This window comes from Aethalodelphis obliquidens, unplaced genomic scaffold (assembly GCF_003676395.1).
Source record: "Aethalodelphis obliquidens isolate GAN/ISIS:26980383/991018 unplaced genomic scaffold, ASM367639v1 scaffold58, whole genome shotgun sequence".
NCBI lineage: Eukaryota > Metazoa > Chordata > Mammalia > Artiodactyla > Delphinidae > Aethalodelphis > Aethalodelphis obliquidens.
In genome coordinates, this window is record NW_020838002.1 from 11,277,900 (window position 1) to 11,302,938 (window position 25,039).

The window sequence follows — 25,039 nt, forward strand, 5'->3', positions numbered from 1 at the left end:
ATTTCTCCACATCTTTCTTAAGCACAATTAATGACTAAATTGGGGCTTAGAATTCTAATGAGGGCCTAACATCAATTGAAGAGGAAGGGTAATTTCCAGATGAATGCTGTGTTTTTAATGAATAGATCCCAGTATTATGTGGGACTGTTTTTCCACAACAGTACAACATTGATGACTCATATTCAGTTTGTTGACAATCGTGACGTCCAGATCTGGATATATGCCCTAGCCAGACTCAAAAAACTTGCAGTTTAGATGAGAAAGACATGAAGATAAGTCCTAAAGGTTTGAACCCATTTTCTGTTTGCGGAGGTGAAGGTGTTGTAAAGGTGTAGCTGAAACATCAATGTTCATAAACTACCTGTTGAACAACTGCTGGACGATTAATGATTTAAAGGCCAATTTTTATGTTTCTACTATCTATTCACACAACTGCCAGAGAGATCCTTTTAAAACAAATCTGATTATTCCTTTGTTCTCAACCCTTCCATGGTATTCTATCACATTCTAATAAAATCTAAAGTCCCACATGGCTTACCAGATATACAATCTGGCTTCTGCCTGTTATCCAACTTATTGCTTTAATTTGCTGTGCTCCAGCCTCACTGCTCTCCTTGCTTCTTCTCCAACATGCCAAGCAGTCAGGGCTATTTTAATTGCCATTTCTTTTCTCCTGGAACAATTTCTCTCTAGAAATCCACACAGCTGCCTCCCTCATTTATTTAATGATTAGATTTCTGCTTACAATTAAGAGGACTTCCTTGTCTACCCCATCTAATAAAGCATCCCCTTTCTCCTAATTTTTTAAAAAACTTGCCACATTACTGGGCATTAGCTATTATTTAGTAATATATTATGTGTATTGCTTAATGTCAATCTCCCCCCTTATTATGAGACAGAGACTTTGTTTTGTTCACAGCTGAATTCCCAGCACCTAGAACATTCTTCTCATCAAATATTTGATAAATGAATAGATTTTCAGAATACATCGAATGTAAAACTATTCTAAATTTATTGACATGAAGCATAGAAAAATATCTAGAAGAATGTATAGCAAAATGTTAACTATCATGGTGGGAGCTGGTTTTCACATATTTTTGCTCATGCAAATATTCTAACTTTTTTTTTTTTTTTAGTATGAACTTGTATGACTCAGATACTAAAAAATGAGTAAAGAGGCCACACAGGCATAAAGTGTAAATGAATTCTATAAGAGGTTGGGCAAATTTATGAAAGACTTCTAAATAGATGTATTAGCATGATGGTTAAGCTAAACTACTCTTTGAATCCCCTTCCCCAACACGGTCTAGCAGTGTGATCCCAAGTTGTTCACAAGGCAGAGTCTAAAGGTTTTCACCTGGAAAATGGGGACGATAATAATTAGTGTCTACCCCATAAGGTTGTTTTTGAAGATGAAACGGGAACATGTATGTAACCCCCTTTGTACAATGCCTGGCATGCAGAAAATACTCGACAAATGGCAGCTATTATAATAGTTAGTAGTAACAAGAGATGTTGGGACATACCTAGCCCTCAAGATTGACATCAGAGTGGACCACCACATCCTCTCATCATTGCGCCTCAGTCTGGGCCCCTGAAGCCCAAAGAGGAGATGGTTCTTTCCAAAGAAGATAATTTCGACGTTCCAGAAGCATCTGAATCAAACGTACCCTGTGAACCCTTAAACCTTTCAGGCAGTCTGGTTATTCCATGAGCAGCACTGCAAGACCCGGCTTCCAAAGGCGACCACCGCTCGCCGTCCTTGGGCCCAGTCCCTTAGCCTTGATTTTGTTCGAGGCTGCAACAGAGGTGAGGGGTGGGAATGTTAGAAAACACAAAAGCGGGTCAGTACCGGCCCGCTCCAGCTCACCGCACTCTAGAGCGGCTCAAACGGCACCACGCACCGGCAAGCCTGCGGCAACCAGCAACGCGCCCCCAGGGAAATACGATTACTGGTCCGACTCAAAACTCAGACAAGCTGCTCAAAGGCCCACCCTCCAAGGCCTCTGCCAGAGGCCAGACGCTAGCGCACGGGTAGGGAAGGGTCGGGGACGGAGGGAGGGGCAGCCGTTGATGAGCCGCAGGCGGCGAGGCCGCGACGGCCGGGGCGGGGACTGGGCGGAGGCGGCGAGCGCGCGGCCCGCTCGCGCCTGCGCCGCGCGGGAGCGAGCACGCAAGCCCAGGGCGCGCGCGCTGCTGGCGTTTCCTCGGCGCGGAGGAGGGGAACGAAGTGAGGTGAGGTACGAGGCGCTGCGGGCGGGCGGCGGCGGGGCGGGAGCCCCAGTCTCGGGACAAGGGGGAGGCAGGGATCGTGAGGTGCGGTGGGGTTGGGGGCGGACTGCGGGCCCCGGCGGCGTCGGCGGCGAGGGGGGCGAGGGGGACGAGGGGGACGAGGGGGGCGAGGGGGGCGGACCACGCCGCGCCGTGGGGGAGGGCGGCGTGGGGCGGGCCTGAGCCCTGGGGCCCCGCCCCGCCGCGGCCTGACGCGCCCCGCCCCCTGGGCGGCCCCGGTGGGTCCCAGCCTGGCTCTTCCTGGCTCTGCTGCAAGGGAACGCGAAATCCCGTTCTTAGCTGACGTTACCTCTTGTTTTCAAGTAGGCCTTCCAAGTAGATATTTCGGGTCAGTTTTAGAGGTGAGGTGGTCTGAGGCTCCAGTAGAATGACTTGCCCGAGATCACACGGTTAATAAGGAACGAAGTGTGGCTTCGAATCTTGTCCGCAAAACTCCCAAGCCTGCGCCTGTCCCCCGCACCACATCGAATGCTCTTCACGTTCCTTCCCTCCTCCTCCCAGTAACTTCTTGGAATTTGGCAGATGTTAATGTGGAACTAGCATCCATCCTTTCATGGATGTTAGCGTCAGAAATGTCTCTTGTGTGAAGAAAGAGGAACAAAGAAGATTCCGCTTATTGCAATATTGCGCTTACAACGTGGAGTGATTGAGACTGTATACATCCTTTACTTGACCATCTCTACTAACCTCTGTTGAAGTGACGCTGCTGTTCACTAACTGTAAGACATTGTGCAAGTGACAGTCTTTCAGAGGTTCCTTTCCCTTCTTAAAAAAGCAGCATGCCTCAGAAGGTTGTAAGGATTCAGAGACAATCCACATACAGTGATACTACAGTGCCTGGCATATGAAAAATATTCAGTAAATGTTGGCCATTATTTCATTATTGAGTGCATAATACCCCTTACTAAGCGCACTTTTCTTCAAACTTATTTTCCTGGGACCAGAGCAGAGGGGTAACCACTCCAGTTCATTCCTGGAAAAGACAAGTTCATTGACAGTTTTATGTGAATGTCCCATACAGTTAACGATGAATTATTCCCCAAGCTAAAACTATCAGGTGAAAGAAGTCACTGCAGGAGAACTAATGATGAACTAACCTTTTTGTAGAATTAACATTTATATGTCCATTACATTTGCGTTTATTGAGTTCTTTCCTCTTGGCACTGTGCTTGGTGCTTTAAGACATACAAATTTGTATTTGATGTAGTCCCTGCTTTCATTTAGTCTAGAAATGGGGAAAATATGCATTCAGAAGTGATTCTCACAAAGTGGAATGTGAAAAATGCCAAAAAAAGAGATAGATAAAAAGATATGGGAGTATAGAGGGAGGGGGGATGTTTTCATGACTTCGTGTGAAATATGAGTTCATTTATGTCTTCAAAAAGATAACTCGTATATTGTACATACCTATTAAATAGCTGTTCAAAGAATAAATTAGTGAACAAAATGTACGTTGTAATAGATAGGATTCCTTAGTTTTCTAGTAATAGACGTTCATTCAGATTAAAGTATTACTGGAATTATAGAGAAATGAGAAAAAACAAACAAACAAACCTATACCATTGGGCTACCCTTGGGGATGGGGATCTCAAGAGCCAGATCTCTTGGACCAGATTCTTTGGCTAGTGAATGAGCTCTAACCTGCCCTCTGTCCTTGGATACCTTACTCAAGATTCAGTTTTCGGTAAGAACAGATCTGGTTGCTTTAGCTGCTGTGGGGCTGGGGGGTGGAGTATTGGGATTCGTAACCCCACGAAAGCCATATGAAAGTCAGTTTCCCAAAGGAAGGAGGGCTAAGGAGAAAAGTGAGGCCTGGCAGAGAAAATCAGTTGTTGTTTATTAGAGGTATGTAGCCTTTGTAGAGGGCTTACTATGGGCCTGGCACTATGGTACATTATCTATGTGGATTTTGATATTTAATCTTCAGCAACTCTAGAAGGTAGATATGATTGTATCATCCATTTTACAGAGGAGGGAACAAGCTTGTAGAGATAAACTAATTTGCTTAGCCTTACAAAGCTAGGATGTGGTACAGTTGAGTAAGTTGCATTATGTTCTCTTTATCTTGTCCCTTTAAAGTATTTCCTCATCCATGTGCCACTTTTGTTTGTTTATAGCGGGGGTCGTCAGCTTTGGTGTCTGTGTTGGCCAGTTCTGAAATCTCCTTGAAGGAGCCCTACATTGAGGAAGATCAAAGCAGCAGTCTTTGCCAACTGGGGAATGGACCGTTTGAGTTCCTTTAGCAGTAAGTACCATGCGAACAAGTCCCAGGTGAATATTAATAGCAAACTGAAGTGGAAGTTGATCAAAGAAGAAAAATAAGCACTTTGAAGATGAAGCCATGTGAATCTGATCCTAAAGGAATGAGTATCAAATCAGAATAAAATCAACCACTACTACTGAACACGTGATACAAAACTGAGCACATGATACTCAAGGTCTTATAAGAAAATTAAGCTCAGGTGGACCATTCATAATACGATTAACCCGTAGTTCGACTTAAAAAAGCAGTTGAATTTCTCTTTAGAATCAATAACGTATTTCAGGTGCCTTGGTAAGAACTAATGTCAGTGGTAGAATAAAGGAAATGCTCCTGCCCCTGCTTTTTTGGCACTTGTATTCTAAGAGTAAACTATAGTGCAGTAATAGTGCAGAGATTTATGGCGTACATGTGAAGTAAATCCAGGCAGCCACAACTATGGAGGAAAAAATACACTTTTTCTTTTCTTCTGAAGATAAGAGATTTGGCAGAAATAGAAATCCATTGTTAGATGTTAGTAGTGTCCCAATGAGAAGAATCAGAAAGTCACTTTTGGGGTGTATCCTCCTCAGCAGTTTCTGCCTCCCTCTCTCCCTCCCTCCCATTTACTTATTTTGCTTTTGGCTACGCCAGGTCTTAGTTGCAGCACGTGGGACCTTTTAGTTGTGGGACGCGGACTCTTTGTTGTGGCATGCATGCGGGATCTAGTTCCCTGACCAGGGATTGAACCCGAGCCCCCTGCATTGGGAGCACCGAGTCTTACCCACTGGACCACCAGGGAAGTCCCTCAGCAGTTTCTTAAAGGGGCTCTAATTTACTCTCTCATCAGACTCCATATATATATTTAGGACAGAATGGAATCTTCCAATACATCTAGTTCAGATCTTTCATTTTTCACACAGAGAAAGAGCCTAAATGAATTATCCCCATGCTGGGAGTGTAAACTGAAACCACTCTCTCCCCCTTTTCAAAATAATTAAAAAATTTTTAAAAAGTGTTTTTTTTTAATATTTTTAAGCTAAACTTTAAAATTTTTATTTGGAAACAATTTCAAACAGGAAAGTTGGAAGAATAAGAATAGTACAAAGAATATCCATACACCTTTTGTAAACCTTTGACTCTATTTTCATAGTTCTCTATCTATAAATATACATATTTATTCACATATATATGTATTTATAGATAGATATACATACCCCATATTTTTTTTTCAGAATCATTTGAGGGCTTAGGGACATACATCATGGCCCCTAAGTACTTTAGTGTTTATTTCCTGAGACTAGGGATATTCTCTTCTAACTTCAGTACATTCTAGCCTCAGTAGAGTTGCCAACTTTAGTAAGTATAACACTGATAAAATACTTTTATCTAACCTGCCGTCTGTATTCCAGTTTTGTCAGCTGACTCAATAATGTCCTTGACGATGTTTTTTTCCTTCCCATACAGGATACAGTCAGGGTTCAGGTCTTGCATTAAGTTGCTGTGTCTCTTTAGCCTCCTTTAAACTGAAACATGTCCACAGCCTTTGTCTTTAGTGATTGACACTTTTGAAGAATACAGCCCCTTTCTCCCCTTTTTAAAACTAGAGGTGTCTCATTTTGGGTTTGTCTGGTCTTGCTGTGTTCCTCATTAGCGATGTTAATTTTGAAAACCCAGTCAACGGGGGCTTCCCTGGTGGCACAGTGGTTGAGAGTCCGCCTGCCGATGCAGGGGACACGGGTTCATGCCCCGGTCCGGGAAGATCCCACATGCCGCGGAGCGGCTGGGCCCGTGAGTCATGGCCGCTGAGCCTGTGCGTCCGGAGCCTGTGCTCCGCATCGGGAGAGGCCAGAACAGTGAGAGGCCCGCATACCGCAAAAAAAAAAAAAAAGAAAACCCAGTCAAGGTGTGCATTTGAGTTCTTCACTGTTTAATGTCTATTTTTTCTCTTGCGTCTAATAAGCAACCCATAAGGAGACACTTTCAGGCCATAAAATATCCTGTTCCTCATCAGAATTTCTCCCTAGTTAGCATCCATTGATGATTTTTGCCTGATCCAGTCTTTACTACGATGGTCGCAAAATGATTTTTCCCCCTGCATCCAGCACTCTCTCCATGTTTACTAGTTAGCACTTAGCATTCTACTATAATCAAGAGACCTCCTGTTTCACTTATTTATTATAAGTATGCATGCATGAATTCCTTTATTTTCAGTGGTTTATAATTCATTATCATACTTACTTTGGTTCTCAGACTGTCCTAATTTGAACACTGTGAGCCCCTTCAAGCCGGCTCTTGCAACCTTGTGACGTGCCCCATCGCTTTTTTGAGCATCTCCTTACTTTTTGGCATGGCTACATGTTCGAGGTGCATCTTCTACCTCCCATGCCCCAGCCCTAGAATCAGCCACTTCTCTGAGGAGCCCTTGGTCCTTTTAGAAAGGAGTGACATTAGAGACCAAGATATGGCCATTGCTTATTTCTACTAGAGTATCTTGGCATCTGGGCCTTTTTGGCCCACAGCGCTGGGAAATACATGGTAGGTATACACTACGTACATATATACCAGTATATGTACACAGTTGCATATACATGCGTATATCCATAGATGCACTTTCTTAGAAATCATGAGTTCACACTGATAACCTCCAGTTCACCTTCCTAGGCCCTTTTTTTGTCCCCCCACCCCCACCACGTTCCTTGTTTGTGTGTCCTTTCCTCAGTGAAAACCCTGGCTCCCAGCATTAGCACGATTATTCATTTGCTCAGTCTTTTAATACATCCAGAATTATTTCAGAATTGCTTGGTGCATACCACTACATAACACAGACCCACTTCAACAAGTTCAGGATTTGTTTGCAATTCTCTGCATCACCCAAGACTGAAGGTCTGTTGTTAAATGTTCATAAGTTACTTGGATTGGTTCTTTTTTTTCCCCTCCTCATTGTGGTTGTGATATTCCTTTGAAATACTTTTTGGTTCATCTGTTCGTTCTGCTTTCAGTTTTCCCTTCCCATATTTAGTGGTTTAATTTTCTAATTTGCAGAACATGAGTATGCTTCCAAAAGTCAAAGCTGTGCAAAAAGGTATATTTGGAGAATTGTTGCTCCTTCCTAGGTCTCTTCCACTCCTTTCCATTCCCCCTCCTTCAACCCTTCGTAGGTATTGTTTTCTAATTTATCTGTCCTTTATTTCTTTTTGCAAAGACAGACGTGTATATGTTTTTGCTTTTGTTTTACCTAATTTTTTCCTGAAAACGTAGCATACTATGTATGCTCTTTTGCACCTTGTTTTTTTCACTTAATAGTATCTCGTGGAAATACGATGCTGCTTTATAGACATTGTTATTTTTATTTATTTATATATATTTTTTGCGGTACACGGGCCTCTCACTGTTGTGGCCTCTCCCGTTGCGGAGCATAGGCTCCGGACGCGCAGGCTCAGAGGCCATGGCTCACGGGCCCAGCCACTCTGCGGCATGTGGGATCTTTCCAGACTGGGGCACGAACCCGTGTCCCCTGCATTAGCAGGCGGACTCTCAACCACTGCGCCACCAGGGAAGCCTCCGAGATTATTTTTTTATAGTTGTATAGTACTCGATTATGTGAACGTACCATAGTTTGTTCAACTACTGTCCAGTGCTTGGACATCAAAGTAGTATTTTGCAGTTATAAATAATGTTCTAATGCATAACCTTATACTGTTGGAGGTGTATATTCAGGGTAAATTCCTAGAAGTGGGATTTCTAGGTCCAAAGATAAATGGATGCATTTATTTAGATAGTGCTAAATTCCTTTCTATAGAAGTTGTGCCATTTTGCATTCCCGTCAGCAGTATATGAGGTTGCCTATTTCCCCACAGTCTTCTTAAGAAAGTATATTATCAAGCTTTTGAATTTTTGCCAATCTGATGGGTAAGAACTTATATCTCAGTGTAGATTTCTCTTATTATGAGTGAAGTTGAATGTCTTTTCATGTTTAAGGTCCATTTTATCTCTCTTTTTCCTAATTATCTCTTCGTGACTTTCACAGTAGGATTTTTGGTCTTTTATTTTCCTCTCAATTTTTAAAAGTTCTTTCTATATTAAAGATGTTAGCCCTTTATGATATGTTTACAAGTATTTTCTTCTAGTTTATTTGCTTTTTTAACTTTGCTTATGGTGTTCTTTGCCAAAAAAGAGCTTTTTGTTTGTTTTGTTTTGTCAAATTTATTACTCTTTTATTGCCTCTGAAGTTTGAATGATGGTAAAAAGTCTTTCCCTACTCCTAGGTTACAGAAAAGTTCTGGAATCCTTTGTGAAGGACACTTTGGCTATGTGTATCAGAAACCCTCTGTACACTCAACAGTTCTAGTTCTAGGAAAACAGAAATCCTGAGGAACAAAATGTGAACTGTTACGTGTACAGGAACGTCGATCTCAGCATTTTTTATAATAGTGAAAAATTGGAAACAACTTAAATATCCACCAATAGGAAACTGGTTAGATTAGTGGTTCTCAGTCTTATGAGACCCAGTGATTTCTTTTTATAATGTTTTTAAAGCCCCTTTTACTATTTGGAAATGAAATACATAGATAATATAACATAACTATGCGCATGATTTCAAAGAAATAAAAACAATGCCCTAGGACTTCCCTGGTGGCACAGTGGTTAAGAAATCTGCCTGCGAATGCAGGAGACACGGGTTCAATTCCTGGTCCGGGAAGATCTCACATGCCATGGAGCAGCTAAGCCCGTGCACCACAACTACTGAGCCTGTGCTGTAAGCCCGCGAGCCACAACCACTGAAGCCCGAGCGCCTAGAGCCTGTGCTCTGCAACAAGAGAAGCCATCTCAATGAGAAACCCGCGCACCACAACGAAGAGTATTCCCCACTCACCGCAACGAGAGAAAGCCTGTGCGCAGCAATGAAGGCCCAACACAGCCAAAAATAAATAAATTAAGTAATTAAAAAATAATAATATTGCCCTAACTATACTATAAAAGATAAATAAAAGAGAAGTGATTTGTAATAAATAATGTAATTTATAATAATATGTATCAATATGTTTAGACATTACAGTGGAAAACATAATGCCTTTAGTCAAATGCTTGTACCCGTAAGTCAAATCACTGTGCATATTACAACTACAAATGCACAGTGATTCACGTGTGTTGTATTGGTGACTCAAATACCACAAGCTTGAATAACTCTTAGTAAAGTTCTGAACAAAACAAGGTAGAATCTCCTCTTGACGTAATGCAGTTGCCTTCCTGGAAAATTCAATACATATTAAAACTGTCAAAAACATTTTGTTGTATTTAGTATGGAATTATGTTCCAGGTCATGTCATTATGAGCAAGTTTTCACCTACTTGAACGTCTGGTGGGACATTTGAAAGTTGTGCAGGAGACTGGCCAATTCTTTGTTGTGTAGGAATATCTTGAGTGTTGAAGGATATCTAGCATCCCTGATCCCAGCCTGCTAAGTGCCAGTAGTGCTCCCTAGTCATTGTGGCAATAAAAAAGCATCTCCTCAGATTTCCATAATACCTTCCTAGGAGGCAGTTGAAAACCATTAGGTTAGATTAAATAGATATAATGGACTATTATTCATCCATTAAAAAGAGTGAGGAAGATCTATGTGTACCATCATGAAAGATGTTGACAATATATTATCAAGTGAAAAAACAGGCTATAAAATGTGTGGTATCCCACTTTTGTTAAAATATACACACATGTACATAGAAGAAAGGCTAGAAATCAGAATGTTAATAGAGGATGACATACTTTATACTTTTTATTGTCTAAAATTTTTGAAACTATAAATTGAACTTTTACAAAATAATTATCTTTTTTTTTTAACATCTTTATTGGAGTATAATTGCTTTACAGTGGTATGTTAGTTTCTGCTTTATAACAAAGTGAATCAGCTGTACATACACATATATCCCCATATCTCCTCCTTCTTGTGTCTCCCTCCCATCCTCCCTATCCCACCCCTCTTGGTCACAAAGCACTGAGCTGATCTCCCTGTGCTATGCAGCTGCTTCCCACTAGCTAGCTATTTTACATTTGGTAGTGTATATATGTCCATATTACTCTCTCACTTCGTCCCACCTTACCCTTCCCCCTCCCTGTGTCCTCAAGTCCATCCTCTACGTCTGCATCTTTATTCCTGTCCTGCCCTTAGGTTCTTCAGAACCTTTTTTTTTTTTTTTTTTTTTAGATTCTATATGTGTTAGCATACGGTATTTTTCTATTTCTGACTTAGTTCACTCTGTATGACAGACTCTAGGTCCATCCACCTCACTACAAATAACTCAATTTCATTTCTTTTTATGGCTGAGTAATATTCCATTGTATATATGTGCCACATCTTCTTTATCCATTGAACTGTTGATGGACACTTAGGTTGCTTCCATGCCCTGGCTATTGTAAGGAGAGCTGCAGTGAACATTGTGGTACATGACTCTTCTTGAATTATGGTTTTCTCAGGGTATATGCCCAGTAGTGGGATTGCTGGGCCATATGGTAGTTATATATTTAGTTTTTTCAGGAACCTCCATAGTGTTCCCCATAGTGGCTGTATCAATTTACATTCCCACCAACAGTGCAGGAGGGTTCCCTTTTCTCCACACCCTATCCAGCATTTATTGTTTGTAGATTTTTTTTTTTTTTTGACGTACGCGGGCCTCTCACCGCTGCGGCCTCTCCCGTTGCGGAGCACAGGCTCTGGATGCGCAGGCCCAGCGGCCATGGCTCACGGGCCCAGCCGCTCTGTGGCATGTGGGATCCTCCCGGACCGGGGCACGAACCCACACCCCCCGCATTGGCAGGTGGACTCTCAACCACTGCGCCACCAGGGAAGCCCCTGTTTGTAGATTTTTTGATGATGGCCATTCTGACTAGTGTGAGGTGATACCTCATTGTAGTTTTGATTAGCATTTCTCTAAAAAACAATTACTTCTTGACATGAGGGTTTAAAAACTCTTTAGGTCAGTCATTGGCCAATTTTTTGTTGTTGAAGAACGTTTGAGGAAAGAAAAGCAAGCTCATATCATTAAAAGAAAAGGATGCGAGGGCTTCCCTGGTGGCCCAGTGGTTGAGAGTCCGCCTGCTAATGCAGGGGACACGGGTTCGTGCCCAGGTCCGGGAGGATCCCACGTGCCACGGAGCGGCTGGATCCGTGAGCCATGGCCGCTGAGCCTGCGCATCCGGACCCTATGCTCCGCAACGGGAGAGGCCACAACAGTGAGAGGCCCGCGTACCGCAAAAAAAAAAGAAACAAAAGGATGTGAGGAAGAAGGTAATTTGGTAAAAATTGACATTTAATATAAAATAATTTTTGTTCTTCCATTTCAAAATTTTAAATGGGAGAAGTGGGGTAGTTGCTGTTCCACATGTTTATTTTGAAGCTACTGCCAGAAAGATTACCTTTCTTTCCTCTGTCATTTTTTTCTCCAGGTCTTCATTTAGAAGCAAAAGAAAAGAAAAATGATCACCACTTACAGGAGGGAAAGGTGCCTTGAAGAGTGTTTCTTGGACTTTAGGAAGGAAAATGCTATTGCAGAATGTGAGAAATTCTGCACCAGGCCAAACAGATTAAATCCCTTCTCTACCTTCAGAGCCTGTTTTCTTAGACTTCTGTTGATCACAGAGAACAACTCTGCTAGGTTGCCCTGACTCAAGAGTGGCAGAGTTTGGGACAGCCAGGGACACACACACATCTGCATTTTTATGACTTTAGAGAGTTTGGATTATACTCCTTGCCTTGATATTGCGGAGACAGTACTGTCATTGGAACTGGAGGAAGGTCTGCTCTGTTCTCTACTTACTGTGGGAGAAAGGGAGGGAGCTGTCCTGAGTTTAACTCCCAAATCAAATATGAAGTAGTACATCCCAAGATATGTTTAAAGGGTTTTTCTTTACCAACTTTTTATTATGAAAAATTTCAAACTTATAGAAAGTTGCAAGAACAGTACAGTAATTATTGCCCATTACCCAGACCCAGCAGTTATTAACATTTTGTCAGATTGGCTTTATCTATAACTATAGATGTGTTATGTAGGTATATGACATTATTTTCCCCTGGGAAAATAAACTGTGGGCATTATGAAACTTCCAGTTAAAACTTGTGTTTGTAAATTTCTCTGCAGGGGCAATATCTACTTAAATGCTATTTAAAATAGTAGATATACTGTAGGTAGGAACAAAGCTGGCCTGAAATAAAAAGGAACATAATTTTTGTTTTTTCTTACTTGGAATGAGCTCATCTTGTCTCCACGAACTTTTCAGCGCAGCTTACTACCTTGTGTAATCATTTGCAGATTTTCACCTTCTCGCATTTAAGATAATCATAAGGTGTTTTGAAGCTAGCATATTCTTCTTTTTGTTATAGATGATCCCTCTGATAAGCCACCTTGCCGAGGCTGCTCCTCCTACCTCATGGAGCCTTATATCAAGTGTGCTGAATGTGGGCCGCCTCCTTTTTTCCTGTGCTTGCAGGTAACTCTTTAAGGGGAGGCTTGCCTAGTTTTATGGATACAGTAAATTCAGAGATGACTATCAATTGCTCAGAAGGACCATACCTTATTAAGTCTATTTTTTCCAGTCAATATTGAATTACACATTTTACCAGTGAAAAATTGGGGAACAGAGCAGGATGGATGAGATAGACTGTTGAATATTCCACTTCCCTGTATCAACCTAATGCTGTTTTTACCAGTAAATTTCAAGTATTGGGACTACAAGAAATAGAATTGGAGGATTATAACTTTTGATAGCACCTATGACACTGTTTTTTGTCTTACTGAAGAGTGATGTTTGGGCAGGTGACAAACCAGGGAACAAACTATTTCGTCGATGATAGTGGTAATAGCAATACTAATGATAAGTGCTGGGCTTCCCTCGTGGCGCAGTGGTTAAGAATCCGCCTGCCAATGCAGGGGACATGGGTTTGGGCCCTGGTTCTGGAAGATCCCACATGCTGCGGAGCAACTAAGCCCATGCGCCACAACTACTGGGCCTGCGCTCTAGAGCACGCTAGCCACAAATACTGAGCCCGCGTGCCACAACTGCTGAAGCCCATGCACCTAGAGCCCGTGCACCGCAACAAGAGAAGCCACTGCAATGAGAAGCCCGCACACTTCAACGAAGAGTAGCCCCCGCTCACCGCAACTAGAGAAAGCCTGTGCGCAGCAACGAAGACCCAACGCAGCCAAAAATAAATAAAATTTTAAAAAATTGTTTAAAAAAATACTAATGATAAGTGCTTACTCTGTGCCAGGCACTATCTTGAGTACTTTGCATGAATTAACCTTTAAATCAAAACTGCAACCCTGGAAGTAACTATGATTAGTATCCCTATATTATAAAGGAAACTCAGGCAAAGAGAGGTTAAATAATTGGCTCAGGGTCACACAGCAAATACCATATTTTCTCAGATCCAAGATGCTGTTGATTAAAAGAAACATCCCAATTTCAGAAATGTTAAAGTGTAAAAATGGCTGATGGAAGTTGTAATATACTTTTCATTATAAGATGAATCCACATTTCAGAGTTTTAAAATATGAAATAATACATGTCTTAGAATTGCTGAAATAAGCTAAGAGCCAGAATTCAAATTTAGGCAGTCTGCTTCCAGGGCTTATGCTTTTATAAAAGGAGGAGTTGTCCTAGGAAAAACTCTTTTTTTCAGATCATTGTTTTTCTCTATGTGGGCCATTGAAAGGCTGCGATCATGAACTTAACCTTCCTGTTGTGGCTGCAGACAAGACTAAATGAATTCTTAAAAACTCATCACAAGAGTAAAATACCCCCAAGCCATCTTCTGTCCTTTAAGAAAGCATTCCAAAACGTAGCTTTTTGGTAACTTAATTTTCTTTTCTTTTGCAGTGTTTCACTCGAGGATTTGAGTACAAGAAACATCAAAGTGATCATACTTACGAAATAATGGTAATGATGAAGTTGTAGGAATTTCCCTTCATTTTCAAGTATTATACTGGGAATTAGTCTTTTTATTTCTTCATCTGCAAGTATCTCACTTTTCTTTCGCCCACTTCTGGATTAGGTAATCGTTGCGCAATAAGCTTTTTAGGGTTTTATGGATCTTCTAAGGCATTTAAGTCCAAAAAATCATTTATATACTCAGATTTTTGGTTTAAATTAGAAGGAATTTAAAGGAAGTGCTCTTTGAGATTTACTAATATAAGGATCAGAGGTTTGTGGTTTTCTAAGTTCATTGATAAACATGTAGTAAATGTGTTGTCGCTGTGTTTGGCTAATGGTATTTTTATGTGGTTTGTGTGGGCAGTGGTGATATTTATCTCTGTCACTCAACCTCCCCAGCCTTGGGAAAATTAGTTACCCTCAGAGAGTTAAGTTGTAAAATGGATGTAGGGTGAATAACATAGTAATATACAGAAGCACTTTGAAGAGGTAGACTGACTTATAGGCCAGAATAAGACTTGGCTGTAATTTGATTGTTTGCCGCCTCTAAAGAAGGAATGAGAGGCAGATGTTGGCAGTGTCCTTCCAATATCTAGCCAGAGGAACGGGCACTTTAATAAGCCAAAGTGAATATGTGGTATGCTTGACAGGTCTATATACAGTACCTTTGTCAGTTATCAGAGCCTAACTCCTAGGTCACCAAGTAGTTTTCTTACATTTGGCCTCCCATGTTGTTCTTCTTACAGGAAGGAATGCTGGTTGGGCATCTACTTGACAGTAATTTCACATCATGGGTTAATCCATTGATACATGTGTTAGTTTCCTCTTGCTGCCATAACAACTTAACCAAAAATGAAGGAGCTTAAACAACAACACAAATTTATCATCTCACAATTCTGTTGGTCAGAAGACCATTAGACTCAGTGGTTTGCTCCAGATTCTGTTAGGCTGAAATGAAAATGTTGACCTGTCTGGGTTTTTATCTGGAGACCCTGCGGGAGAATCCACTTCCAGTCCACTTCATTCTCATTCAAGTTGTTGACAGAATTCACTGCTGGGTGGTTGTAGGACTGATGCTACTGTTTCCTTATTAGTTGTTGGCCAGGGCTTACTCTTAGTCTCTAGAGGTTCCTGGCCCTCATTCTCAGTATTCAAAGCCAGCAATGGCAGGGAGTCCTTGAGGGTTACTGATGAAATGCTTGGCGTCTCTCTGACCTCTCCTGGTTCATCTCTCCTGTGCTGAATCTCTCTGACTCTTCTGCCTCTCTCTTCTACTTTTAAGGGCTGTGTGATTATATTGGGCCCACCAGCATAATCTCCTTATTTTACAGTCAGTTGATTAGTACCTTAATCCCATTAGCATAATCCCTTCACAGTAATATCTAGTTAGTGTTTGATTGAATAATCAGGGAACAGGAATCTTGGGGGCACTGGGGGACATCTTTAGAATTCTGTATACCGCAGCGCTGTAGCATATCTACTTCAGTCTCTTAAAAGTTTAGAAAGGGTAACTCAGCATCTCCAAGTCTGATGATTTATGAAGTCTTATTTAAGTGAGTTTCTGGGCCTGTAATGCTGAGAGTCAGATCCTGGTCCATAATGAATTAGTCAAAGAAATGCTCCTTAGTAAGAGTTCTTAGCAGCCAGCTGTCTAGCCTTCCCCTGCCTCTTTCTAAACACCCTCAGTCTTCTAAGTAGTTTCTTCACTAATTATAAGATTTGGAATACATTTTTTAATATTAGACTGTTTTTTAGAGAGTTACAGGTTCACAGCAAAATTGAGTGGAAAGTACAGAAATTTCTCTGCCCCCGCAAATGCATAACCTCCCCCATTATCAACATCCCCCACCAGAACTGTACATACATTATCACTGACGAACCTACGTTGACACCTCATTATCACCCGAAGTCCATAGTTTACATTAGGGTTCACTCTTGGTGATATACATTCTATGGGTTTGTAGAAATACATAATGACGTGTACCCACCATTATAGTATCATACAGAGTAGTTTCATGTTCCTAAAAATCTTCTGTGTTCTGCCTGTTCATCCGTGCCTCCCCCCAGCCTCTGGTAACTACTGATCTTTTTACAGTCTCCATGGTTTTGCCTTGTCCAAAATGTCATATAGTTGGAATCATACAGCGTGTAGCCTTTTCAGATTGGCTTCTTTCACCAAGTAATATGTATTTAAGTTTCCTCCATGTCTTTTCATGGCTTAATAGGTCATTTCTTTTTTAGCACTGAATAATATTCTGTTGTCTGGATGTACCACAGTTTATTTATTCATCCACCTACTGAAGGACATCTTGGTTGCTTCCAAGTTTTGACAATTAAGAATACAGCAGCTATAAATATCCATGTGCAGGTTTTTCTATGGACATAAGTTTTCAACTCCTTTGGGTAAATACCAAGGAACATGGCTGCTGGATCACATGGTAAGAGTATGTTTAGTTTTGTAAGAAACTGTCAAACTGCCCAAAGTGGCTGTACCATTTTGCATTCCCACCAGCAGTGAAAGAGAGTTCCTGTTGCTCCACATCCTCGTCCGCATTTGGTGTTGTCAGTGTTCTGGATCTTGGCCATTCTGATAGGTATATAACGCTATCTTGTTGTTTTAACTTGCATTTCTCTGACAACATATGATGTGGAACATCTTTTCATATGAATTTTTTTTTCCCTTTTGTTAATTGCAAAATGAATGAAGGGCTGGGGGAGAGTATGGTCAAAGTAGCTGTGGCTTTGAGTTCATTTCACCAGGGTTATCAGATCTTCAGAAAGTTGGCTTATTCTTCCTAAATTCACACAAGAATGCCTAGAACCAGAATACAAATTTATTCATTTGAATTGTGAAAATAATTCTTTAAAGGATAATTCAGTATAGTTTGGGTAGATTGAAGTTATCCACTGCCGGCAAGCTGACCATGAGCTCTCTTCAGCTGTTCTGGGCACCATCCCTTCTGCATAATGCTGACGGCACGAAGTTTCACTCCAAGTCCACCTAACTCTTCAGATTACTTCATCCTTTTCTCACATATTCTCTACCCATACAAACACATTTCAGAATTCTGTCCTTTATTTTGTAGAGCTTTTGGAGGTTACTAATACTCTCTTTTTTCTGCTAGTCTTTATCTATTCCCAGATAAGGAAAAGAAGAATCTTTCCTTCCGTAGGAATGATGACCAAATTTTGCTTCTCTACACACGAAGCCACTAAAAACTTGATTTTTTTCTTTTTGCATATGAAGCCTCAGAAAACTTTAAATGGTTTTCAGTACTTTTGCCATCTCACAGTGCTGTATTTTTGGAAGTTGCTCATGCTGTAGTGGGTGGTGCATTAATCAAGATTTCTGAGTTCTTTGCCTATTTTTGTCTTATAATTCTTAGAACCTTAAACAAGTCAAGGCACCTCTTTCAGCCACACCCTTTATACCAGTGATTCTTAAACTTTAGTGCATAAGAATCACCTGGGAGATTCTTAAAATTATAGATTCCTAGGCCTCACTGTCAGAAATTCTGTTTCAGTAGGGCCAAGATTGGGTCCAGAAATTGAATAATATTGATTCAACTTTAAGAAAAACTGACATGCCCATTTATTTTTTGGTGTAGGAAGTCTTTCTGGTTTATCTCACAGTAAAGTTGGTGAGGACTAATTAATATTCTAAAATACTCTTTTAGAAATAACAGGCTTTTCAACTATGAGTTGTCATATTTACCTGTATTCATGGTACTTTCCAGATTGAGTGATTATTTTGAATTTAATACAGACATAGACTCTGAAATTTCTCTTTTGGATCTCGTATCTGAAATATCTCATGTGAGGCATATTCCTAGTACATGCTCAGATAAAATGTATTGCTTATTAGTAATGTAATTTCACAGATCACAGATTTTCTTTGCCATTAACAAAAGAACAATTTATAAACGCCCGTGTGATCTGAGGATTTCTTGTGTCACTTTTTTTTTTTTAACTTATAGTAAATTTCAAGCATATACTAAAATACAGAAAATGGTGTTTCAGTTATCTGTTGCCTCTAATAGCTGCCTCAAAACTTCATGGTTTAGGGACTTCCTTGGTGGCGCAGTGGTTAAGAATCCGCCTGCCGATGCAGGGGACACGGGTTCGAGCCCTGGTCCAGGAAGATCCCACATGCCGTGGAGCAACTAAGCCCGTGCGCCACAACTACCGAGCCTGTGCTCTAGAGCCCACGAGCCACAACTGCTGAGCCCACGTGCTGCAACTACTGAAGGCTGCGTATCTAGAGCCCGTGCTCCGCAACAAAGAGAAGCCACCGTGATGAGAAGCCCGTGCACTGCAAGGAAGAGTAGCCCCCGCTTGCCACAACTAGAGAAAGCCCACGCACAGCAACGAAGACCCAACACAGCCAAGGATTAATTAATTAACAAACAAACGAAAAAGCTTCATGGTTTAAAATAACAGCCATTTTATTATCTCTCACAGTTTTGTGGGTCAGGAATTCAGATTGGCACCATGAGAGTAGCTTTCATTGATTCCACATGGTGTGCTGGGAATGGAAGTCCAAGGGGGTTTTTTCACTTTTAGCACCTCAGAATGGCTTGAGTTGGTTGAACTGGAATATCTTAACTGCCTGAGGCCTTTGGTTCCTCTCCAGGTAGCCTTAGGGCCTCTCCCTCTCCATGTGGCCTCTCCACGTGGTCTTTCCAGAAAGGAGGCTAGAATTCTTATGTGGTGGTTCAGGGCTACCAAAGACGAAAAAGTAGAAGCTGCCAGGCCTTCTTAAGCAAGTCACAGGTTCAACCCCTATTAAATGGGAAGGGACCACGTGAAGGTGTGAATTCTAGAAGTTCATTGGGGGCCACCATTGTAATCAACTACCACATATAGTGTAATAAATTCCCATATACCTGTCACTGGTTCTTAAAATTACCAACTCATACCCTATCTTGTTTCATCTAAACCCGTACCTCTCCAGCTTATTTTGAAACAAATCCCCTAGATATCATATCATTTCATCTGTAAACGTCTCATTAGGTCACTATAAAATTTTAAAGTAACTCAGTTCACATTTCTCCAGTCATCTCAAAAAAGCTTTTAAAAAAAAAAATCTGCTCTCTTCTCCACACCTGAAACAATCACTATTCTGATTTTTATCACCATAGATCAGTTTTGCATATTCTAGAACTGCATATAAATGGATTCATTCTGTATGTACTCTTGTTTCTGGTTTCTTTCATTCAGCATGTTTTTGAGATTTATTCAAGTTGTATATAATAATAGTTTATTCTTTTCTGTTACTGAGTAATATTTCATGGTATGAGTATAGCACAGTTTGTTTATCCATTCTCCTGTTGATAGAGACTGGGCTTTGCCTAGTTTGGGGCTATTAAGAATAAAGCTGCTGTGAGGGACTTCCCTGGTGGTCCAGTGGTTGGGATTTTGCCTTCCAATACAGGGGGTCTCGTTGGAGAGCTAAAATCCAACATGCGTCAGGGCCAAAAAACCAAAACATAAAACAGAAGCCATATTGTAACAAATTCAATAAAGACTTTAAAAATGGCCCACATCAGAAAAAAAGAAAGGGACTTCCCTGGTGGTGCAGTGGTTAAGAATCCGCCTGCCAGTGCAGGGTACACGGGTTTGAGCCCTGGTCCGGGAAGATCCCACATGCCGCGGAGCAACTAAGCCTGTGCGCCACAACTGCTGAGCCCGTGCTCTAGAGCCTGCGAGCCACAACTACTAAGCCGACATGCCACAGCTACTGAAGCCCGCGTGTCTAGAGCCTGTGCTTCGCAACAAGAGAAGCCACCGCGATGAGAAGCCCACGTACTGCAACGAAGAGTAGCCCCTGCTCGCCGCAACTAGAAAAGCCCACGCAGCAATGAAGATCCAATGCAGCCAAAAAATAAATACATAAATAAATTATTATTATTATTATTTTATTTTTTTTTTGGCGGTATGCGGGCCTCTCACTGTTGTGGCCTCTCCCCTTGAGGAGCAGGCCTAGCCACTCCACGGCATGTGGGATAGTCCTGGACTGGGACACGAACCCGTGTCCCCTGCATTGGCGGGTGGACTCTCAACCACTGCGCCACCAGGGAAGCCCATAAATAAATTAATTTTTTAAAAATACTTTAAGAAAGAAAAAAAGAATAAAGCTGCTTTGAACATTTTTGTATAAGGCTTTCTATGGACGTATATTTTCGTTTTTCTTGGGTAAACACTTAAGAGTGGAATTGCTGGGTCATAAAATAAATGATTATTTAACTTTTAAGAAACTGTCAAAAAGTTCCCTTAAATGGTTGTATCACTTTACACCTCAGCTAGCAGCGTATGAGAGTTCTGATTGCTCCTCATGCTTGCCAAGTTTTGTTATTGTCATTTTCTTCATCCTAGTATTCTAGTGGGTATGGTGAATGTGTAGTGGTGTCATCATTTTTCTTTTACCTTTTACAGTGCTATTTGGAATTCAGATATGGTCCATACATTCCAATTGATTGCCTCATATATTTATCCTGTGGGTTCTCCCTCTCCTTCCCCTCCTTCTCTCACTCTTTCTCTTGTTTCATATAGTTTGATTGTTTAAAAACCTGGGTTTATCTTATGGATGTTACTGCAGTCTAGATTTTGCTGATTAACGTGTTCCTCTGACTTCTGTGTTTCCTATAAATTAGTAGTTGATATATACTGGCTATATCAGATTCATTCATGATCATTGTTTAGATCTTTTTTTCTGGGATTGCAAAATACATAGTTATCTTTCAATTCTATCACTCCTTTTAATTTATGAGATTAAATAATTCTACAAAAAGAAAGTTTATTATCTATGTGGTCACCCTGAGGTAAAGTTTGTACAGAAGGGCAGGATAAATTATTTCCATTATTTACTAGTTTTCAAAGTATGAGTTGGTTCCCTGGCATCCTCTAGATATTTAGAATGTTTGGTGTGTTGTAATCCTTTGCAGTTCTTATTAATGTTCAGAATGTTCCATTTTTGGTCAGTGGGGGCCTCTACAAGTTGACCTCTGAATCCTTTTGACAGGACTCTTTTCGTCTTTAAGAGTTTCTTTGATTTCCAGTGTAATGAAGTGTTCCAGTCTCATCTTGTACATTTCCTACCCAAACCTGGAATTGCCTTTTTCTTCAAGGAGCCCTGGTTCCTTTAGTGGGAAATGGTGTTTAGAGACCACATACTGGGTACTAGAAGTGTTCATTGCTACTGGGTTTGTCATTTTTTCTAGACCTTTTCACTGAACAGTGATAGGAATTTTTTTTTTTAATTTCTTGTACAATTTTTAAAGGTGACACGTCATTTACAGTTATTACAAAATATTGGCTGTGTTTCCTCTGTTGTACAATACATCCTTGTAGCCTCTCTTACACCCAGCAGTTTGTACCTCCCACTCCTCCACCCCTGTATTGTGCCCCCCTCTCCCCGACTGGTAATCACTAGTTCTCTATATAGGAAATTATTGTTTTAAGACAAATACATCATGAGTTCATCCTAAAACTTTCTTGTTTTTTATATTTATTTATTAATTTATTTTTTATTTTTTTGGCTGCGTTGGGTCTTCGTTGCTGCGCGCGGGCTTTCTCTAGCTACAGTGAGTGGGGGCTGTTCTTTGTTGCAGTTCCCGGGCTTCTCATTGCGGTGGCTTCTCTTGTTGCGGAGCATGGGCTCTAGGCACGCGGGCTTCAGCAGTTGTGGCACGCGGGCTCAGTAGTTGTGTCTTGTGGGCTCTAGAGCACAGGTTCAGTAGTTGTGACGCACGGGCTTAGCTGCTCCTCAGCATGTGGGATCTTCCCGGACCAGGGCTCGAACCCATGTCCCCTGCATTGGCAGGTGGATTCTTAACCACTGTACCACCAGGAAAGTCCCCATACTAAAACTTTCAATTCAAATAACAAGACTACATGGTTTTACATAGCCTCATAGATCTTACATCTCTTTTTTTCCCCAAGCTCCAAGTCCCACTGTGCAGTGACACCAATACAGTTACTTATTTGCTTTACCCCACAGCATATCAACATGTAATAAGCTCAGAACAACTGTACCAACACTACTTGAAAACAGTTTAAGATTTTTTTGGCAGTTCCTTTTACTTTTAAGGTATATTCTACTAGAAATAAATAGTCAAGTTACTGTGTTTTAGTCACTTGGGATTGTTTCTTCCTGTGTGATTATGCCTTAAAATTAATTCACAGGTTTATGTCATTTTGCTTTTGATTCTTGTGATTTTAAAATTTAATAGTTAATGTACAGTGTTTATGTTTTCAAAGTCAAGTCTACAAACAAGGAATATTCAGAGAGGTCCAGCTTCTATCCTTGTCCTTTCCACCCTATTTCCTCCCTCCCTCCCCCATAGGTAAACTTGGTTTTAATATATGGTTTATTCTTGCATTTTAAATGATAGGAATATGCATATTTGTGTTCCTATCTTTCTTAGCTAAATGGGAACATACTATAATACTTATCTTTACCTTTTTGCTAAGTTTAAAAAACATATATTTCTGCCTGAGTTACAGTGGCATTTATGGTTGATAATATTTATTGTAGCTAATGGTGGAAGTAGAGGTGGGGGGGTGTGGACAGCTAATAAGAATGTACTGTAGGCACCTCTCAATACCATGAGAATGACAGCCATTTGACTATAATTAGGATTACATTTGGGGTTGCCGGGTTCCATTTCTGTGTCTGTTCTTAGGCCAAACTTTTTCTTCCTTAGACCTCAGATTTTCCTGTTCTTGACCCCAGCTGGACTGCTCAAGAAGAAATGGCCCTTTTAGAAGCTGTGATGGACTGTGGCTTTGGAAATTGGTAAGAGCTTGGGAATAAGGGTTCTCCTGCGCTAGTGGGCTCCAAAAAGAAGGTGCTGTTGAGGGTAAAAGGAGGAGCCTCAGGAAAAGGAGTTTGGGGGCCATATGTTGCTTTTCTGTTGACCCATGACTTAGAGACAAGTCCTCTTCCCCTCTGCACATTATTTTCCAAGGCCTAAATGCCTCACACGGCTATGAGATGTTTAGTGGTCCATGACTCGATAGCTCTAAAGGGCTGCTTTGGACATATCCACACAAGGAAGGTTGGTTATTCCTTTCTGAATAGTGGGGAAGTTTAGACTTATTAGTTATTGCTCCTTTCTGATTTCTGAATTTTTCTTGGCTGTAGATGCCCGCGTCATTTAAGTGAGTCAGACTTTAGACAACCATGGCTTACCTGAGATTCAAGTTTGACAGACTGCCTATCCTCATTGCCTGTTTTTAGCTTGTAGATACCTGCAAGAACTGAATAGCACTCATGGCTGTTGCCATGTGAGGTGATACTGCTTACTAATAATACCACCACTTTCATTTTTACCTTTTGGGAGTATTTTCACACCGATGATTTCATTTTGTGAACTAGATAGCAGAGGCTTTTTTTTTTTAATGATTTTATTTAGTTAGTTAGTTATTTTGGCTGAGTTGGGTATTTCTTGTGTTGCGCAGGCTTCCCATGGCAGTGGCTTCTCTTGTTGAGGAGCACGGGTTCTAGGCACGCGGGCTTCAGTAGTTGTGGGTCGTGGGCTCTAGAGCACAGGCTCAGTAGTTGTGGCTCATGGGCTTAGTTGCTCCACAGCATGTGGGATCTTCCCGGACCAGGGATCAAACATGTGTCGCCTGCCTTGGCAGGCGGATTCTTAACTAATGCACCACCAGGGAAGTCCCAGCAGAGGCTTTTTTTTTTTCTTTTTTTTTTTTTGCGGTATGCAGGCCTCTCACTGCTGTGGCCTCTCCTGTTGTGGAGCACAGGCTCCGATGCTCAGGCTCAGCGGCCGTGGCTCACGGGCCCAGCCGCTCCGTGTCATGTGGGACCTTCCCGGACCGGGGCACGAACCCGCGTCCCCTGCATCGGCAGGCGGACTCTCAACCACTGAGACACCAGGGAAGCCCCGGAGGCATTTTTAAATATATTTTGTTCATGAAGAATCTGAAGCTTAGGGAGTTAAAATGACTTCTTACGACCACATAGTTTATTAGTGAAGGGCCCTTAACTAGCTCTTCCTTGTCCTGACTTCCTAGTGTAGATAATCTATCCTGATGTTAATAGAATAATACTGTGCTGCCTCCCTTACGTCCAGGGCCTTGAAGAAGGAGAGTTGAGTTCCGTTCACATTTTGCTCGTATCCATTCATTCAACATTTATTAAGTATCATAAAATACTGGTTACTATGGGAATACCAAAGAAGATAGGAAAAGTGATCATTCGCTTGCTAGTTATCTTTGGCCTGGTTTTTCACTTTTTGCCTACCATTCTAACTGTAAAATAGGCTAATCCTCTTTGTCCCCCTTCCCTCTCAGCAAAGACCACAAAAAGACCATTGTTTCTCTATCCGCTAAGATACTATTAAGTAAGTAAGACACTAAGCTTGGTGGTGAGGATGCTAGAGCCAAGAATTATGACATGTATCCTGACCTCAAGAAGCTTATAGTCTAGTAGGGGAATCAAAATATATGTACAGATGATTGAAGTACACAAAGCAGAGCATAGTAATGGCTTAGGAAAAGGACAAGTGAAGTACTGTGGAAGAGAGAAGTTGAGAGCAGACTTGGAGAGATTTCACCTCT

At 41.3% G+C, this 25,039-nt stretch overlaps 1 protein-coding gene across 5 annotated transcripts in view; it reads left to right on the forward strand.

The window, feature by feature from the left end:
* Nucleotides 1-2,143: 2,143 nt before the first annotated feature.
* The window catches only part of TADA2A (transcriptional adaptor 2A), a 47,257-nt gene continuing 24,361 nt past the window's right edge, over nt 2,144-25,039 (forward strand). For 2 of the 5 annotated variants that reach the window (XM_027087355.1, XM_027087358.1), the window contains exons 1-5: nt 2,145-2,235; nt 4,410-4,537; nt 12,909-13,015; nt 14,405-14,464; nt 23,164-23,255. In XM_027087355.1, coding sequence (XP_026943156.1) covers nt 4,513-4,537; nt 12,909-13,015; nt 14,405-14,464; nt 23,164-23,255 — 284 coding nt within the window. In that variant the 5' untranslated portion in view covers nt 2,145-2,235; nt 4,410-4,512. Of the gene's footprint in view, nt 2,236-2,603; nt 2,621-4,409; nt 4,538-12,908; nt 13,016-14,404; nt 14,465-23,163; nt 23,256-25,039 lie in introns of those variants that run through there. The other 3 variants (XM_027087357.1, XM_027087356.1, XM_027087360.1) reach the window with 3 other exon arrangements.